The sequence below is a fragment of the Pholis gunnellus genome (genome assembly GCF_910591455.1).
Source record: "Pholis gunnellus genome assembly, chromosome: 8".
NCBI lineage: Eukaryota > Metazoa > Chordata > Actinopteri > Perciformes > Pholidae > Pholis > Pholis gunnellus.
The window spans coordinates 19,499,325-19,519,733 of record NC_136534.1 but is presented as its reverse complement, the minus strand read 5'-3'; the positions used below and the strand labels follow the sequence as shown (position 1 = coordinate 19,519,733).

Here is a 20,409-nt window from a genome sequence, read left to right as displayed (position 1 = left end):
TCTACGAACGGCGCGGCTCGGTGTCCATCGCGCTCAGCAGGAGGTGTGACTCAGCCGCGCCGCGTCAGCAGTCTGACCCACAAACACGGAGGGCGCGTCCTATCGGAGCGTAATCAACCTCCTCATTACTGACTCTTGGGCTGTCGGCAACATCAAAGAGGCTCCCTGCTGTTGCTCTGCACGCTTGTCTAAAATAGATTGGGTTTAAGGGCCCAACAGGTTTGTTTGAAAGAGAATGTCCAAAAGTTTCCGTGAGTGTCTGTGCATCTTGAGTGTGTACTTGCTGGAGTGTGTGCATGAACACATGAATGTTCATACAGGTGTGTATGAGCGTATTCATTGCCAAAAATGGTGAGTGATCCCCCCCCCCCCACCGAGCACTTTCCAAATACCTGTCATAAGAACCATTATATTGGAATAATGGAGTGTAATCAATTGGTTTAACTTGCACCTGGATGAGAAATGGCATTGATAGTGTGTGAAGTGCCTTCGAGGCTGTCAAAATGGTCTTTTCCCACTGAGGCGATCCCCAAGATTCATGTGATAAGGCCGCATGTTAAACTATTCATTTACACACAGGTGGTGGCAGGGCCGCAGTCCAACCATGTGGTCTGTTTGTGTGAGTGTGTGTTGGTCTATTTGTGGCCATGTTCGTGTTTGTGTGTCCATTTGTGTGTGTGTGTGTGTGTGTGTGTGTGTGTGTGTGTGTGTGTGTGTGTGTGTGTGCTGGTGCGTGGACCGACAGCCACTTAGAGATTTAATAAGGCATTATGTATTCAAATGTGTGTGTTGATGCATTCTGTTAGGCTGGCCAGAGGCAATAGGCCTTTTTGCATGTAAAAGGATGAATAGCAGTAATTACAATCATAAGAATACATTGTTTTTAAGGACCCACTTTTACTTGTTGAGTCCTTCAGTGTCTTTTCTCTTGCTCTCAATCTCTTCATCTCCATCACTCTGTCTACTCCTCCCCTTTCCTCCCCCCTCTCCCTTTCTCCCTTGTTGTGTCCATATGATGAATAGCGGGTAAATGAAGGATGCTTTAAGTACCTTACTTTGAAAGGTTCTATCTCAAGTGCAGTGCAAATGAACATCATCTTCATCACATCTGTTCCTCCTTTTTGATCCCTCTCCTCTTCTCTCCCCCTTTTTTTTTCTCTCCCTCCATCGGCCACTTTCTGTATCACTATATTAATGTCCGTCTTTTGTGTCCCTCAGCTCATTGTCAGGCGGTGCAGGCGGAGAATGTGACTGTCTTGGAGGGAGGTACAGCCGAAATCTCCTGCCGCCTGCAGAACTACGATGGATCAATCGTGGTTATCCAGAATCCCCGTCGGCAGACCCTCTTCTTCAACGGCACGCGAGGTGTGTGCACATTGGTCCCTGCAGACAAAACTTAATCTATCTGTGTCTACGCATTTGCCCTCAGTTCCATTTTGAAGCCAGCCTTTTAAACACATTAGCAATGACTCACCAACACTTGCACTTTACATTTTTCTTATTGCAAATGTCCTCGCTTTGCCTTTCAAGCGATTACACATTAAAAAGTCAGATAACCCCAGAGTTAATTTAGATGACGGTTTACCTCTCTGCCCCAACAGTGTGACTGCTTTAACTGTTTTGAAAGCATAGTTCAAAGCTCTCTCCATAATCCACTTTTAACCCCTGTGATGAGATCAGAACTTATTACAGCTCCTAATTAGAGTGTGGCCTTGCTAATCGCATGTTTTTTAAAGCCGTGTTATAGTAAATTACCAGTATAACCAATATTGTAATGAAGGCATATCTCACTGTGGGCAAACACTACAGTACTTGTTTTTCTTAACTAATCAAGGGCAAAAGCTGGCACCTTTGCCAGATTGTCTGGTAGTGCTGCTAGGAAACATTTGAGCAAAAGAACAATGAGCAAGGATATTAAATACTGCCTTTGAAATTCGTGTGGGGCAGCTTAATTGGAGTACATTTTTTGCAGTTTTGTTTGTGTAGCAACTGTTATTTAAGCCTTAGGTAATCAATGTGATAAACTTTTAAGACCTTAGCTCAGGCTTAAGGCTATGGTGTAAAATTGTGGTTTTTAACTGTTTAGAGTTAAGTGCAAAGGGGTCCATTTGAATATATTGGGCATAATTTCGGTCGTTGAAGCTTATGAGACCACGGCAACCAGCGGACAACCCAACGGATGTTTTGGTTTGGGTTTTTTATTATTTATACCACATGCCAAACCAGTAGCAGCTACAGTTATACCAGCAATTGGCTGTGCAAAATGTGTGAATGAGTTCCCCCTTCCCCAAGTCAAATGCAATGCAAAACACTGCACTGCATGGTCAATAAACGGGTACAGTGCAATAGGCATAAAAACAGTAACCAATTAACTAACAAATCAGCTACCAATTGTAAGTAAAAGGAGGCTAGGAACAGCACAGATCTGCACACACGTGCAGCTCCTATATTGTATGCTAGCACTGATATTCCTTCACCCAGCAGTTTTTCCCAAATGATATCCCAAAACACAGTTGAGTTTGTCCTATATAGTCATTAGCTGAGACAGCTCAATCGGTTATACCAAATCCTCTTTATAGAGCACCTGCTCGCCTATTATCAGAGAAGCCATCCACATCCCAAGATCTGATGCTCTCAGTTCACTGCATGGTCAGCCCACTCCTCTCTGACCCGCTGCTTTTGATTATTAATGATTTTGAAAAGGATTGTTCTGCGGGTACAGTTGTGTCAGGTGTTAATTTTCCCAGCATGCTTTAGACTCTCAGAGAGTGTGTTTGCTGAGCTCACTTCAATCAAGCTGCTGAATGGGGCTGAGTTCCAAAGTAGCTTGTAAAATACTCACTGAAAAACTCAATACATAGAGTTTACACGTTTTTGTTTTAATCTCAATCTGCTGCTGTTACTCGCGACATATTTTTTAAATGTGATTGAAGAACAGTTTCATTGTATTCAATTGAGTTGAACTGACGACGGCAACAGGCGGCCAAAAGTTTAGTTCCAAATATTTCTGTTTATATTTGTCTCATGGCTTTGAGCCTGTGATAGACACAGAACTCATCAGCTACAAGGAGCATGCAAGAGCCAGTCTCACACTGCCTTAACATGGCTGCATATTCATCATCTTTCCAGTATACAGAATGGCTAATTCAAGTGCTAGGAGTGTGTTGTAGCTAGACATCCTCAAGTGTAGTAGCATTGTTAAAAGATTACAGGGAGAAGTGTCAAAAAGGCCCCTCTACATTGTAAATGGCAGAGATAGGACATTTAATGATTAATAGTACTACTTTGAAAACACGCCCACGTATTATGACGCCATTTGCAATAGATTTGTTTAATAAAATACAGTAATCTATAAAACAAATGATTCTTATTCTACATAAACTATATACATTTTTTAAAACTATTCAATTAAATAATTGAATAATAATTCCACCTTCTGTCATACCTGCTAATCGAGCAAGCCGTCGTGCCTTTCAAACATAAAAGGGGCATTAAGAAAAGACAAGACGGATAAGGTAGCAAAGCTCCCTAAATTAGATTAATTTGGCTTTTTTTATAAACAGTCACCAGCCCACAGTGCGCATGCTTGATAACCTGTAACGAGCGTGCACAAGGGCCCGTCATAACTACCATACGCCACTGCTCCACATGATGAAGAGAGGGTTTCACATTACTAGTTTATATGAAGATAAGCTATGCTCAAACTGTCTTAACAAATGCTAGAGCGTACTTGATGAACTGGTATTTTTGGAAACTCAAACACAGATATATTTATGTATATTTGCAAACATAGGCCGTGATATTTTTATACATTCACATGTCAAATTCTTACATCCGGCGCTCTGAATTACATTGATTCAACGAGCAAGACTTCCACGCTCCCCTCGGGGACCGTCTCTGTCAACATGAGAGTCGCTGAAGATGTTCTGCGCAGTACGCTGAGATCAGAATAAAACACTGAAGACAAACAAGTTCACTGATACAACATTCAAATACTTTTGTTCTACACCCCGATCACGGAGTGGCCCTTAATTGGGTAGCTGAGGTCGCCCCCCCCCCCCCCCCCCCCCCCCCCCAATGCTATCAGATCAGCACTGCTGGTAAGTTCGATTAAGTATTTGAAGTGAGCCGCCCCGTATGTTCTCCCCCAAGACATTGACTTGCACTCTTCGTAAAGCCGAAACAGAGTGAGGAGGAAGACAGGGTGTCAGAGCTGAGGGAAAGAGAAAATGAGAGAATAGAGAACAGAGTGGGGGTGAGTGAGACGAACGGGTGGAGGGTGAAGGAAGACACAGCAACAGACAGAATGAGGAGAGGGAGCGCCATGCGATGGAGAAAGAGAGACGGCACCGGGAAATGATCCAAAGGTTAGGCAAGAGATAAAGTATAGATGGCTTCCCGTAACTAATTTGGCTCCCGTAAGCACGGAAAGGCCTCATTGGGGACATTTTCTGGGAGCGTAAATTACATCTCTCTCTGGCTCGCTCTACCTCCACGTTTACTCCATCACTCGCTGTAGGGCTCTTCCATTTCTGCCTATTGCCCATCTGGCACCCAGATATCAGGCCGACAAACCAAGGCCTTTTTTCCGTGCCGAGCCATTCCACACTAACTGCACGGATAGAGGCTCTGCCGTAAGTGCTGTGAATCAGGCTGCCCTGTTTTGCAAGTGAGCAACCAGCCAGCGGTGTGTTTTATGAGATTGCGGGGACTGATAGCCATAATAGAGCGGTGAAACTAACCAAATGGACCCGGTTCTCCTCAGTGGTCCATATCTCTCTTTCTCCCGCTATTGCCAACTCTTCTCAGCATGCAAATGAGAAAGGACAATAAAGGTGAACTCGGACTTGAACAGAAGTCTGACATTTAGTTGCCATTTAGTGCAGAGGGAGGGGGAAAAGATTTACCTATCTGTGGGGAATAGCTCACTGACAATGCTCTCGCTGCCATGGAAGAGAAATTTCGGGGGCGGGGTGGAGAGATTAGTGTGGTGTACTTCCAGGAACAGAGGACTGACTCAATCGCTTCGGGCCGCTCTCTCTCAGTCCCCTGTGGATTTCTGTCTCCATCTATATTCTTTTTTTTCCCCGCTTGCCGCATTATGTAGCTATATTAGACAATTTTCTCATTCTTTCTTCCTCCTCCATTCTCTCTGTCACACATGCCCACGCACGCAAAGCCAATATCTATACTGTAGTGTCTTCGTTGTGATGAATTTTTCCGCGAGATGGCCGGTTGTTACATCAGGGATGTGTGCGCTTTTCCCTACGTGAGCCGGCACAAAGGAAGCGAAGAGAGGGACAGAATAAGTAATAATAAGTGACGGAGAGGTTTCACAGTCAAGTCGATACAAAGTGAGTCTCGAATGAGAAGCTATGGACGAGCCACTGTCACCCAGGCTGTTGTTAGCGTTATTTGTTATTATCAGCATTTTTTCTCGCCATTGATTTATACTCTTTTCTTGGGGAACAAAAGGAAAATTGCTGCATGTTCAACTCCTCTCTGCGCTTTCTTTTCTTTCTCCTTTGTGCATTATGGGGTTAGTGCGTGTAGCTCATTGGTCTGAGGTCCAAGTTCGGCTTATGGGATTTTTACTCCTCGTTTCCAATTTGTTTGTATTCTTTGTACACTGTGTACAATTGTAGTATTTAGCATGTCTCTCGCTGATTCAAAGGGGCAGCACTACTCAATTTAATAGCTTTCCTAAAAGGATTTCTTTGGGTTGTGCAATAAGCTTTATTTGCATAGCAGTTTTTAAAAGGGTTACCAAGTGCGTCACAGCAAGTAAAACAATAATGATTAAAACCTAATAAGATCAACAATAAAAGCGCCAGACACTAATTAGAAATGGGCTTACAGAGGAATAAAGCAAGCAGTTACAAAGAGAATGAATGAATACGTTTTAGTTTAGGATGGCCCAATCAGTGCTGGGGAAAATGAACATCACTCTCCCTCAAAGCTGGAAATGTGAGAACCAAGACATCTGTTATGTTGTATCAATATACAGCCTGGAGCTGCTCCATCGAGACTGACTTTGCAAACTCTCTCTGAACTTTTTACATCAAACTGAGCTTTAGATTTTTGCAGCACTATCAATTCAAGAGCAGAACATTTGTCTGCGGTGCTGTCACAGCCACTATTTCTCCCATGTGTTGCAGTTTTTCCGCTGCAGCGTTGTCAATGGGAGTGACATCACAAATTAGAAGGAAAAAAAAACTCTTGTTCTAGATAGAACTGATTGTTTGCTAATACAGTGCAAACTATATTGAGGCTAAGGAACAACTGATTCCAAAGCTGATGTCATACCACTCAATTGAAGCAGCCCTTGCTTCTCTTGTGCACTTGCCAATTACTGCCTGTGCAAAGGTAAATGTACAGTACTTTTAATGTACTATATTTTTCATACATATATATATTAATAATCAACACCAAACATGTTGTTATTGATGCAAAGGGCCAGCAGCCAGGCCCGGCCAATGTCATTCAACTACAGAGCAACAGCCATGCAACTTTGGACCTGTAGCTGAAATAACCTTATCGGCAAGAAGCGCGGAAACAATTGCAGCAACTCTCACTTTCTTGGCCCGTAAAAGGCAACTTCAGCCCAACTACATCTCCAGGTCTGAACTGATATTACTTCCCTGAAAGGTGGTGCAGGTTTGCGCTAGCCTGGCTCCAGACCCCTGAAATGCCGGCCACATGGACGATTTTTCTGCCCATTCAGATTCCTGTGTTTTTGGTCATTGAGAATCTTTTTTACAACTATAGTTGAAAAAGAGTCGAGCCAAATAAGAGGGTGCAGGTAAAATGCCAGGAGCCTTTCGCTATGTTGCAGCCAGCAGCAACCAATTTAGTCATTGATGAGACAGCTTAATTAAAAGTTAAATAAAAGACTCGAAGGATCTCTTTCTTATCACTCTCTGAGGCGAGCTACCCGCTCTCTGAGCTAGGTTGTTAAAGGAAGGTTGTGAAGGATTTGGTCACACCTAGCGGTGAGGTAAATTACAATACCAGCCTTCCAGAAACTGAAAATGGCTAACATGATAAATCGGTCTGATTATGTAGCTAGGTGTGCACAGATAGGAATGGTCAGTCAGTGAGAAAACAGCCCCCCCCCCCCCCCCCCCCAGAGAACCTGCAGCGTGCTAAATGAGATTGTGAGTGAGGTATAAAACCATTTCCTGAGGTGCTTCACATCTAAAAACAAATTCAAAATAAAGCAAGCAAAAGCCTGCCAGTAAAATGTGTTGATATATGACACTCCCTTTGTTTGTCTTAGCTTGTGTGTGTGTGTGTGTGTGTGTCTGATATATATTTCAAGCAAGCAAAGCACCATGACAAAAACAATTCGTAATGCTCTCTGTCTGTCCCTGAAGCATTAGAAAACATTGAATCGATTACACTGACCCAGAGCAAAATACTTTTTTGTTGCTGTTTTCCCATTGTTTTATGCTAGATACATGAAAACAGCATTTAGCTTTTATTTGAATTTAGTCTCACTTCACATGCAGATTGTGATTCTTTTCTACCAATGACCGATGTACTCACCTTCCCTCTCCTTGTTCTTGCCTCTCTTCCTGTCACTCCCCCCCCCCCCCCCCATCTTCTCTCCCATCACACCTTCCCCTCTTTTCCCTCCCGCCTTGGCTTCCTCTCCCCACTCCGCTCCTCTCCCAACAACCCCATCCCATGCTGTGTCACTTCCGCGCTCACCTCCATCTCACTTCTACTCTTTCCATTACCTTTGTCCAGCCCTGAAGGACGACCGTTTCCAGATGGTGCTCTTCTCGCCACGGCTGGTGCGCATCACCTTGACCAACGTCAGCGTGTTGGATGAGGGCGGCTACTTCTGCCAGCTCTACACGGACGCCACGCACCACCAGGTGGCCACGCTCTCCGTTTCGGTGCCTCCGGAGACGCCCACGGTGGAGGTGAAGCAGGAGGCCGTGGAGGGCGGCGAGGTGGAGCTCACCTGTATGTCGCCGCGCAGCAAGCCGGCCGCCACCCTGCGCTGGATTCGTAACGGCCGCGAGATAGCAGGTATACCCGGACACGGCTGACAATGGACTAATGGACAGTTAGATGATTATGAGAGATAAATGAGGAAACTAATGGGGGAATACGGGGCAGGTGAAGTGAAATGGGTGGATAAATGATCACAAATTGAGTGCTGAATAAAAGGGAGGATGAATGGATGGGTGATTGATGGGTAAATAGAAGTAATGGCGGACGAGTTGATGGGAGCAGGTTAAGATGGATGGATGGAGTAAATTAAGGTTTTGGCTGCGGGGCTGCCAAAATCTCTCCTCTCCTCTCTTGTTTCCATGATTTTGATCAAGTGTTCTTTGTAATATTTAGAGGAGACGATCTAGTTTCAAATGATCATATTTTTGGGACGTGAACTCTGTTAACTTTTCTGCCTCCATTCCTTTGAGAGAGAGTCATAAGTTCACAGAGGAAGTATTTATCCAGGTGTGTCGATCTGTGCGTTGAGAAGGCAGACATCAACAGGAAGTAATAGTTTCTGTCTTTAATGCGTCCACTAGTCAAACTCTCTCCCTATCAAAACAGATATCTCCCTCCCTCTCTCTATATATATATATATCTCCCTCCCTACGCTCTCTCTTGAAAATTCTATTTCAAATGTGTTTTATTCACACATATCTGACAACTCCATTTCATGAAAGTACAGATGCTACATACGCTCCAGATTTTACACTTCTCTCTTTCTTTCACACGTTCACAGAGAAGACACTTTAACTCATCGTCATCTCACTCTCCTCACTTCTTTGCTTCTGATAAATCTATGAGCCATCCTTCAGTCTGGTACCTCGATCTCTATCCTTCTTTCTAACTTTCTGCCTCCCTTGACTTCTCTCAGTTAAAGGGGCACTTCACTCAATAATACATCTGAGACCAATCTTTCCCTTGCCTTCAGTCTGATTAACCCCCGAGAAATCACTTTTTTGCACTCCGCCGTTAAATCAGCATTTGTGTATAAATACGTTTTGATTAGAATTCCTCAAAAACCTTGTACTGTTGACTGAGCACGAACAAGAAAAACCTTGGAGACTAATTTATGCAAAGCATCTCTGACTCAGGCTTATGGCTATTCTTTCTTTTTTTTTTTTTTTATTCAATTCATCTCAGATTATTAATAAATACAGACAGTTTTGTTTAAAAGTACAAATCGCTGCCAAATGTGTTGCATTATTCATTAATTCACTCACCGCCCTCAAATAACTCACACAGACCAGATGAAATAGTGTGAGATAATCTGGTGTCAACAGTTTTCGGGACATGCATTGTGCACTGTTTTGCCGTCGTCTCTTTTACTTTCTATTTCTGTCTGACACTCGACGTCTCTTTCATCCAGTCTCTTCCCTTTTTCTCTGTCAGAGCACGCCTGTCAGCGTCATTCTGCCTCTGCCCTGTCTGTCCTTCCCTTCTGCTCCTTCCCTTTCTCTTCATCTAATCTCCCTTTCTTTTTTTCCCTTTAAATTTGACTGGTGACAAAGACTTGACGCTCCTCAGCTTGGTTATCGGTCGCAAAGGGCTTTAATAGTCAAAGAGACAGAGAGGGGCCACACTTTCTTCCTTCTCGCCTCGTCTTTTTTAACCATCGCTCCTCTCCTCTCGTCCTGTTTCCTCCCCTCTCTTCCTCTTCTCATCTTCTCTGTTCTTCTCCCGTTTCCTCTCTTCTTGTCTTATTCCCTTCCCGTTTCCTCTCCTCCACTCTTTCCATCTCCTGTTTCCTCCCTCCTGCTCTCCTCTTATTTCCTCTTTTTTCCTCACTTCTCCTTTCATTTCCTCTCCTCTGGATTTCTCCCTTCCCCCTGTTTCCTCTCTTCTCCTGCTCTCATCTCTACTCCCTTCATCCTGTTTCCTCATTTCATCCCATTTCCCCCTCCCTCCACACCCCTCCCCTCTCTTTTGGCTGTGAGTTAAATGAACTGTGACACTAAAGGTTAGAGGCAGATCCCAACAGATATGGGGAAAGCACTCTTTAATTAAGACACTATCTTCCCACCGCTGCCTTATTCCTGCTCATCTGCACACACACCGTCGTCCTCTCTCACGCTTCGATTGGGCCTGCTCTCATTTACTCGCCGGCAATAATTGAAAACTCAGCGCGATATAAGTAATATTGTTGTGTTTTGCCTCAACAAGCACAAACTCCCAATACGTGACCATGTCACCCCCGCTGTTCATCCTCCCTCCTTCTGTCTCCCCTCCGCCTCTATTCTCGCATATTTCCTCCACGCTGCATCTGGCTTGACACTCTTATCGTCCTCTTTCATGTCTGGACTTGTCTCGCCACAGCCCTCCTCGCCCCCATCCCCTATCAATCATGCCCGTTTTGCTGCCCTCTCTCTCTCTCTCTCTCTCTGTCTATGCCTCCCTTTCCCTTTGCCTTTCTTCTCTCACCCTGGTCCTTTGACGCCCCCCTCTCGCCGTGTCTGGCTCAGTTAAAATCTCAATTCGGTTATGCATATCCTCTCTTTTTATCCCCCGCTCTCCCCCATCTCTCTCTCTCACTTTCTTTCACTCAAGCACACACACAAATTATTCAGTTGATTTGCCATCTGCAAACAAACAGTTCCGCCGCTCATAATTGCCACGAAATATAGATGAAATTGCTTTCTCTTTTACTCTCTTATTCTGTCCTCCACCGCTCATCTTCCTCTCTGCAGGTACCTGGTGCTGCTGGAGAAAGAGCTCATTCATCCGTCACCAACTTCTTCTTCCTTTCATTCTGCTCACTTCTTCTATCCACATCTGTGCTCTCCTCTAAATGTCTCGTCTTTTCCCTCCCTGCATGTCTCTCTCTCTCTCTCTCCCACCACACATGTGATGTCTCAGCAGGGTAAAGGGAAGAACGGGCATGTTTTCGCTGCTGGCTTGTTTCTCGGCCACCCCACCAGCCTTCTTTCCCTCCATCAACTCATCCCGTCTTTTTTATCCTCTCCAGGTGTGGAATCTCAGCAGGTCAACGCGAAGACGTTCAGCGTGTCCAACACCATCCGGCTCCCGGTAGAGAGGAAAGACAACGGGGCGGCGCTGAGCTGCGAGGCGTTCCACCCAGCACTCGGCGGGCAGAAGAGGATTCGACACTACCGCCTGGATGTGAATTGTAAGTCTCTCCTTCAGGCGAAGTGTGTTTGTGTGTGTGTGCACTTCACATCAAAGCGCTCTCTATCCATCTTGGATTCAACTGAAGTAACATAATGTTCATTGCCAAATTTTAATTTTTTACTTCAATGCCAGCAATGATTTTTTTTGTTCAGGGTAGCAGCCTTATTTTTCAAATGGTGGATGTCTAATTTTAGAATGAAGCTCATTTATACACAGTCCAGGATTTGTACAGGGATATTCAAAGATGCCCTGTATAAGACCTGCTCTCATTAAAACCTAATACCTACAACACTTGTCATGCAGAGAGCTGACAGTATCAGGCCTGCGGCCACGCTGGGGTCCCGGCTTGTGGTTTAAGTCTAATATTCATTCGGGGCAACCAGTTCAGATAGAACTATGTTTTTATTTTAAAATGAATTCACAATATTTTCCCAAATCTCTAGACAGTTGAGAGGGATTAATCATGAAAATGACAGCTCTTATCCATATCCTTGGAAAAGTCTGATGAAATTGATTATTGAATGTATTAATATGAAATGTTAATCCATTGTCTTTGCTTCTATCCCATCAAACATGTCAAGTTTAACTCTATTACTTTAGTTTTGACCCTTCTGTCAAAACAAAACTTTCTTACAATTCAGTAACGATTCATACTTCATGATGATATTCATTGTTATTATGTTGTCTGCTGCAAATCCTTTTTTGAAGTTCAGAATACAATGTAACACATCAATTGAGTGGCACCCGACTTAGATTCTCAGTCTGTAGTTACATCAATACTATTTGTTTTCAATGAAAGTTGATGCTAAAAGTACGCATAATCATTTTCTCCACCAATGTCACTGTGATGCTATTCGACAAGTCGACAAATAGTCAATAAATCCATTTGTTCTCTCCTCACATTAGTTTCCCTGCCAGTATAATATGATCCTTATCCCATATTACATCAACAATGTTGGATAGTCAAACATCCCACAGGCATATATAAATATTTACCGTTGATGATATTATTCATATGTAGCGAGTACTTCCGCATCAGTCTTTGAGGACAATTCATTTGCCACATGTGGATGATAGATCACAATGATTCATATTCAACGGTGTTGTCAATCTGTGAGCTGGTGGTTCCTCCAGCCAGAGAACTGGTAATAATGACCAACTGTCAGCGGGGATTTGGCTTCCCATCGCTCTGTTACTGAAGCAAGTGCAGTACAGCATCTGCTGGAGCGGTGGGCTGCTTATGATAACAGGTGTCTCAGCTGTAGGATTGTCAGCTGGTTGCCTTGGAAACAGTCGTCAAAGACCCTTCATCCTGACACTTTTTCACTTTCCTCTTGTCCCCCCCTTTTTGTTCCCTCGCTGTCTCTGTCTCATTCCTGATTTTCTTTTCTGTTCTCTCCGACTGTCACTCCATTTTGATCCCTCCTGATCCATTTTGTTTTTCTACTGTGCCTTTCTTGTTTTATCTCTCACATGCACACTCATTTATCTCTTTCTTTCTCCCCACAGTTGCACCAACAGTCAGAATTGTTCCTCCCTCTGGCATTTTGCGAGAGGGCGACTCGCTCAGCCTCACCTGCTCAGTCTCTGGGAACCCTCTGTAAGTGTCTGTGTGTGTTTGTGTGTGTGTGTGTGTGTGTGTGTGTGTGTGTGTGTCTGTGTGTGTCTGTGTGCTAAATTGTTTTGTGTTGGTGTGATAAGATGGTGGTACCAACCACATGCACACCTACAGACAAAAACAAGTTCATCCTGCACAGCACATGTGCTATCATTGGTATTGCTATTGGCAGTAAAGGAAACCTCACATCACTGGACTCTAAGTCACTGCTGTCCTCTAATATGAATGACGGCCTGTTTTGCTATTCTAAAAATATACGTGTTCAAGCTGTTTGTAGCTCTTCCTATGAAAAGTAATGCACGGTAATTCATATATATCCCACAAAACCAATTTGTTTGTAATCCATGTAATATTGAACCAGGAAGTATAAAGCACTAAAAGCTTCACTTACGGAGGAGGTTGGGGATGGATGGGTTCAAAAATATGCATGTAATAACTTTATTTATACTGCACCTTTTAAAAACAGTTTACAAAGTGCTTTGACGGACAAACCAAAACACCAGACTTTCACCCAGGAGACCACTGTCGGTGTCCGGTGTGAAACCAGAAGTCTACATGGATTTATTTGTCACGTAACTTCCATACATAAGTAATGCAGCTGATGTTATTTAAAGCCAAATGCTGACTTGTTTGTCACATAACTTTGGTATTTAACTAACGTCGCTTGCATAGTCATTGTAACCTAAAACCATAATCTCAGGGTTTCAGGAGGTACGATGGCTTTTTGTAGTTTGAGAAAAACATTGAATCATAGATGCATTCAGTTTCACCTTCAACAAGAAATGGAAAGGGCACATTTAAAAGCTGGCACAAAACGCTGCTTGAGAAGCTTTTTTTTTTTTTTGGTATGTCATAGCAGTGTGTTATTGCGTTTTCTCTCATTTCTCTGAATTCCTGACAAAATAATCAGAAAGTATAAAAGGTTTGTCTCAACAAAGCGTTTGTGCGTGAAAAGCTGCAACGAGTCCTGACAAATCGGCTTAAGAATACACAGAAAGCGTTTGATTGACGGCAACATGCAGGAGGTTGCCAAGTTCAACGTCAATCCTTACAAACACTACATTTTTACAAAGTGATAATGTAGGACAGCAAGTATTCACGTTTAAAACTGTTTTGGGAAATTGTTTTGAGGTGCTATGAGAATGACATTTACCATTACCAAACAGCTGGTAACTGCATTGATTTATTGATTAATTTGTTTGTTTTAGTATCCTCCACCATTGGTATGGTACACAGCCTGCATGGGCTTACAGGACACTTGACAACAACAACCACGATGGCCACATGAACAGTCATAACATGCAGCTCCACAAATTGAACGAAAGAAAGAAACGGAGAAAATTAACAATTTCCATACCATAAAGCTGTTATTCTGATGGATACAGTGTTCTCTGTCTTAGTTTAGTTTGCAAGTAGCAGCTACATCGACAGATACTAGTCTACAGGGCTCTACTTTCATTCTGGGTTAAACTTTTTACTTGCTTTGGTTCAGGTCACATTTAAGCCAGAGCACCTGGTGTAGAATAAGCTTAAACTTAAAAGTCAGAGCAAAAAGTCCGACTGTGAGTCCTGCTGTGTGTTTGTAAGTGTCTGCTGGTAATGTTTCTTTGTATTTACTCAGAGCAATTTTCAAAAACAATGAAAATAATACCAATGATGATCTTTACATTATCATTGCAGCGGGGCAGTTTGGAAGATTTAGAACCGAGTCTCAACACACAGATGAACACCGATACAGCAATCGTCCGTTTGATTTATGGGCCACAGAGATGAATCAGAAGATGATCTGTGAATATCGTACAGACAGCTTTATTACATATACTGTCTTTACAAGTAATTACTTTACACTTTACACAAAACAAATGATTGTCGCTATCGCGGAAACATCCTTGAGTAACCTCTAGCTGCTCCAGTGGAGCTTTTCCCTGGCTGCAGCATGAAACAGTGTTTTCTCCTGGACGGCTACCAAATGTATGAGAGTAAAGCAGGCCATCACTGTAAGGAGAACATCTGCACTTTATTAGCCTTTCAACACAGGTTCCAAAAAAAAAAGAAGACAAATGAGTGAGAGCTTCTCCCTCTAAGTAGCTTAAAATAGCCAGCTGCATACACTATATCTTACCCCTTCTCTCTTTATTATGTGTTGTTGCAATGAACACTAAGTTGACCTCTCTCTGTATAATTACTGTCCCACATAATTCCAGGGGCCTTCCTTGGAAACTTCAAGTAATTACCAAGTACTGCTAATCTCCACTAACTTCAATGTGTTCCCCATAATTACTGTAAGATATGGCGCTTTCTAGGCACCATCTTTAGCTACTTCGTATCATCTCCTTTCAAGGAAAGTATTAGGAAATAGACTATCAGAATTAAGTACGGCCACATGCTGTCCTCCACAAATGATGAAGAAGGCCCCCTTTGGTCCATTCAATGTGTGTGTCTGTGTGTGTGTGTGTGTTTATATGTGTTTGTGTGTGTATATATGTATATATATATAGATAAACAACTGCCGTTCAAAGGTTTGGAGTCCCCAGACTGGAGTCAAATCCTTCTATAATGACTTATTTAAAAAATAGAAAAAAGAATAATTCAGAAACCAAATTTGAATTAGTCTTGTCCCCAAATGCAGAAGAATTAAATGATTAAAGCTTATGTTTACTCCACGTCCTCAGTTACATGCCAGGGGAGAATACTGTTGGAACCATTTTTCTCCCCAAAATACACATTGATTTTGATTTTTTCTTTCCAGTCCAGAAAAGCATAAGTGACCCACGATCATTATTTAACAACAACAGTGCTTGTATTAGGGCACTAAATATGTTGGGTAGCTGTTTTTATTTGGGTCCCCTGCAGACTACTCAGTGGTTAGATTGAATAGGTTTGAACTGTGATTTGTCAGTCATCACAGTATGTTCAGCTGATATTCTGTGATCCAATTCCAATGGTGCTAATCCTACACTAACCTTCTGTTCTGTATTGTCACATTTTAAGAATGGCTTTGCTTAAGCAACACACCTGCTAATACTATACAGCTTGATATTTCTTCCGTTTAAAACTGCACACATTTGCTAAGCTTCCAGTTTCTCTTACCGGTGACGGGTGATTTCTTCTGTTCTTATTCAACTGTTGCTCAGAGGGATCGTTGTCTCTTTTCTGCCATTTCAATTGTCAGTCTGGTTGAACCGTTCTCCATGAACAAAACATGACTTTTTGCAAACCCTTCATACTAAATTTTGATCGGCAGTATCTATATTTATACATAGAAATACAAATAAAAGTAGAAGAAAATAGATAATAACGTAAAAGTAATACATGTTAAATCCCAAAACTGCCACATGGAAACAATGTAGACCATATCTTGGGAAGGGTATGAACATTTGTATAGAGTCACAGACTCTATTCTCATAAACTTCAGATTTCCCAATAGTCTCTCATTATTAGACATCATCTCTCTGGAACTCTATAGCTCGAGCCAACGGTGCGAAGGGATATACAAGTGACACCTTGTCCAAGGCACTGGAGAAAGTTAAATCAAGCTATATAACCCGGACCTGACATTTACTGTTTGATGGACAGATAAAAACCACCTGATCCAGATGTTATTGCATGAAGGACTGAGAGAAAAGGAGCTTAAGACGAAGGCAGAGAGGTTACTAGGAAAGTGTAGATGTGGACATATCGTAAACTTGTATGGGACTCTGTGTGCGATGGTAGAGCTTCTAAACCCAATCAGCATTCGACACTTTTAAGAGCCAGCTATGAAATAAAGCCTTTTTTCTAGTGTGTTCGCAGCCCTTTGTGCACTTTCCAGAAGGGTATTGGGTCCTAAGCTCTTAAACTCTCCCCTAGATGGTCCGTCTGTCTGTGGGCATCAAGTCCACCAAAGCTCCCCAGTAAAGCTGCATGCACCCAAAGTATGTGCATGTGTGTGTGTGTGTGTGTGTGTGTGTGTGTGTGATGACTTAAGTGAAATCCCACAGTGAGGACTGGCTGAGAAGTGTATTGGCTATAGCCCCACTAAAGCTTTGTAACGGCTGGTTGGGGACTGTGTGTGTGTGTGTGTGTGTGTGTGTGTGTGTGTGTGTGTGTGTGTGTGTGTGTGCGTGTGCGTGTGCAGTACATGCACAAGTATGTGACAGTGAGAGATGGGACAGCGGGCCATTCTGGACTCTGACCCTTATCTCACGCTGGACTACACACACACTCACACACACACACACACACACACACATCACTGTTCCGTTGTCGCCCTCCCGCTTGCTCCCTGGCCCTGTTAACTGCCTGTTAAGTATTAATGACCAATTATATGCCACTTCCTTTTGGTGGAGGGTACACTTATTGTTTTTCTGTTATTGGGAGGAGAGATGGAGATGATGTCTTGTCATTTTGCTTAATTGCCCGCTTGTTAGTGTTTGAAGGACTTACCGTGTGTGGGAGTACTTATATATATATATATGTGTGTGTGTGTGTGTGTGTGTGTGTGTGTGTGTGTTAGAGAGAGAGAAACAGAGGGACATTTTGTTAGTGTGTGAGGGAGTGTGTGTGACTAAGCAAGAAAGAGGTTTAATTAGACGTCCTGAGGGATTAGAAACTAGATGAGTCAGGATTTTAATCTGTCCAGGGTGGCATGAGCCATGACACTCAGCCAGACACACACACACACGTACACACACACAGCATTGTTCGCCAGGATGTCTAAGTAATCCTCGCACCTCCTGTCTCCTTTGCCTTCCCGTCTTTCATGACCAATTCATTTTGTCCGCCTGCTCCTTCCCTTCATCTCCCGGCACACCGTTTCTTCATCTCTCTCCTCTTGCAACACTCTTTCCACCCTTCTTCTTTCTTTTATTTTTTTCTCCACTCTGCTCATCTGACACCCTATTTCTCTCTCATCTGCCCTCCCTTGCCTCCTGCCAACCCTTTCACACCATCGCCGCCCTCTGACCATCCATCTCCTCATAATTGGTCCGGACGCAGCCCTCTGTTGCCATTGGCTCCTTTCTCCAAGCCCCTTTTATACTTTCTTCTCATGTCAACTTTCCCCCTTTCCCCTGTGGGCTTCTTTACACTCCTTCTTCACCTTTCTTTTTATAGCATCCCCCGGTGCCTGTGCTTCGATCCCTTGTCTTCTTTCACTCGCACATTTTTAATACCCTTTAGCACCTCCGGGTTTTACTAAATGTGTTTAAAGGAATACTTTGAACGCAAAATGACCATTTGTGTATCGATTACTCACCCCGTTACTTTGAATTCTTGAGGAGAACTTTGTTGTTCTCACATGCCTCCAGGGTGGGAGGAGAATCAAATAACAGAGAAAAGTCTTAATGAATTGAGGTAAATGGGAGCGCGCTGTTTTACGTGCTTTACTTGAGCATAGCACGGTCTCTTGGGCAGGCGCGTTACTCATCCGTGCGGGTCCGAAGTGTTTTTGGTAGTACGGTTTAAGTGAAGATGTGTTTGGGTTCTGCACATACAACTAGATAGATAAGACTTGGATTGTCTGATTTGTATGAGAGTTTGTAAACAGATTGGATAGTAGTCTAATAGTTTTGCTGCTGTTAAACGCAGCCCCCCATTTATTTCATTTCAAGACTTTTTTCCGTTTTTGGATTATTTTGGGGTGAGTAATTGATAAACAAAAGGGCATTTTGTGGGTGGAGTATTCCTTTAAGACTATTATTCTACTGTGGTATTAGTTAGACAGGATGTTTTTGTGTGGTATGCAGGCTTCACCTGCAATTCTGAACAAAACCATGTGATTCCTAGATATAGGTTTACCTAACGTTAGCAGCTGCATGTAGCATTTGTACCCGTAAAAAGACAAAACATGTAAATAGGACAACTTTGTAGTTGTCGGCAGCCATGTGTCTCCTTGTGGTGGAGGCACAATACCAAACCAGTCTCCACTGAAACGTACCTGACTTAACTTATCGACCCTCCATCAAACAGATAAGACAGGGAACAAGCAGACTTAGTAACTGTTAGTGGGACTCGTAACTGTTATATAATAACTACATTTCAAACTTACTGAAAAAAGTCAACACATTACAAAGTATTGCATTAGTGCAGAACACGTGTGGTTGTAGAGATAACAGGAAAAACTAGTAGAATTAACAATATACAATATCGCAGCATTTAATTGGCATACGGAAGAGGTTGACCATAATACTGTGGCAGGATTAAGTTTGAATATTTGCCAATATGAGTGTGCATGCATGTGTGAGGCTATGTGAAGCTCAGGGTCAAGTTTATGAAGTTGGAATTCTAAAATGAACGGATAAAGCTAATAATCATTTCAACTGTCAACGAATGTATTCATTTATTTTTCAATTGATTAACTAATCGTTATGAAATGTCAAAAGAAATACATAACTATTTCCCAGAGCCAATGATGACGTCCTTAAATGATTTGTCAAACCAACAGCCCAAAACCCCAAAATACTCAGTTTACTGTTATGTAAAGCAGTACATCTTCACAGTAGAGAAGCTAGAAACCGCAAATGTTGGACATTTTTCTTTAAAAGTTGATTTCAACAATTAATCAATCATCAAAAATCAAGGGAATTGATTGACACATCGTTTCAGCGCTTTTAAACATGAAACCTCTCTCTGTCTCCTCATCAGGCCCAGAAACATTCAGTGGTCCAAGATCAATGAATCCTTACCCGAGAGGGCAGAGATTTCTGGCCCCACCTTTCAGATTTCCCGCCTCAGCCAATCGCACAACGGGACGTACTTGTGCCAGGCCCAGAACAACTATGGACGCGCTGCCGATCATTACACCCTCTTGGTGTATGGTGAGTAGATGGCTTGACAGTTGATTATTTGTTGCAAGTTGTTGTGTGTGCTTGAAAAGTTTGCTCCATTGATTCTTTTACTCCATTGTTTTCATTTCCAGTTTTAGTATCCCAGGTAATTGTTCACTATTAAGAATAATTTTACGTTCAATGGATCTTTTGTTTGTTACATTTCTTGTTCTTGTGTTTTGATGTTATTGTATTGAGAAATCTTTTAAATTGTATTGATCCTTTTATCTTCCCAGTGTCTTTGGAGTCTGGCTATTCTGGCACTGGGCGACAGATCCATTAAATCTTGATGCTTGTCTCATCTGTCTTTCGGCTTTATTTGTTTTCCTGATTCGGTACACAGCAGGAAACCTCTGCTAAACCTCCTCCTGAATCAATTCAACAGAGGTATTGACTCCTCAAGACGACGTGGGCTACCGTGCTCAGATACTAGTCACCAACATAATTATTCAGGCTATCTCTTGTAAAGAACCAATTGATCGTGTCCCCTGCGACCCAATCCTCTCTTCGGGGAATTCAGAGTAACTTTAACAGTCAAGTGCGATAAATAAAGATTTGTGATGTTTTGACAACTACATGAATTTCACAATACGAGCCGATATGAAGGACACAAGGACAACAGACGCACTGCAAAGCATTAATGCAATCTGTTGGAACCCTGCATTTTACATGGTAACATTTGGCAAAAAAAAAACAGTGAAACATCTGTTGCATTTAAGATTCAGGGGAATTAACTTTGCTTGTTGCTTGAGCAGAAGTATCAGCCGGGGGGGGGGGGGGGTGTTGGCTTTTGTTGTCAGCCGTTGCAAGTTTTCCAAGATGTTGCACCTCGATTCACTGGTGGTTTGC

General features: G+C 42.7%; 1 protein-coding gene across 4 annotated transcripts in view; it reads left to right on the top strand.

Moving 5' to 3' along the window:
- Positions 1-20,409, top strand: part of cadm4 (cell adhesion molecule 4) — a 143,406-nt gene that overhangs the window by 110,858 nt on the left and 12,139 nt on the right. For all 4 annotated transcript variants that reach the window (XM_079165094.1, XM_079165096.1, XM_079165093.1 and 1 more), the window contains exons 2-6: positions 1,219-1,365; positions 7,753-8,040; positions 10,973-11,134; positions 12,646-12,736; positions 19,379-19,551. In XM_079165094.1, coding sequence (XP_079021220.1) covers positions 1,219-1,365; positions 7,753-8,040; positions 10,973-11,134; positions 12,646-12,736; positions 19,379-19,551 — 861 coding nt within the window. The remainder of the gene's footprint in view (positions 1-1,218; positions 1,366-7,752; positions 8,041-10,972; positions 11,135-12,645; positions 12,737-19,378; positions 19,552-20,409) is intronic.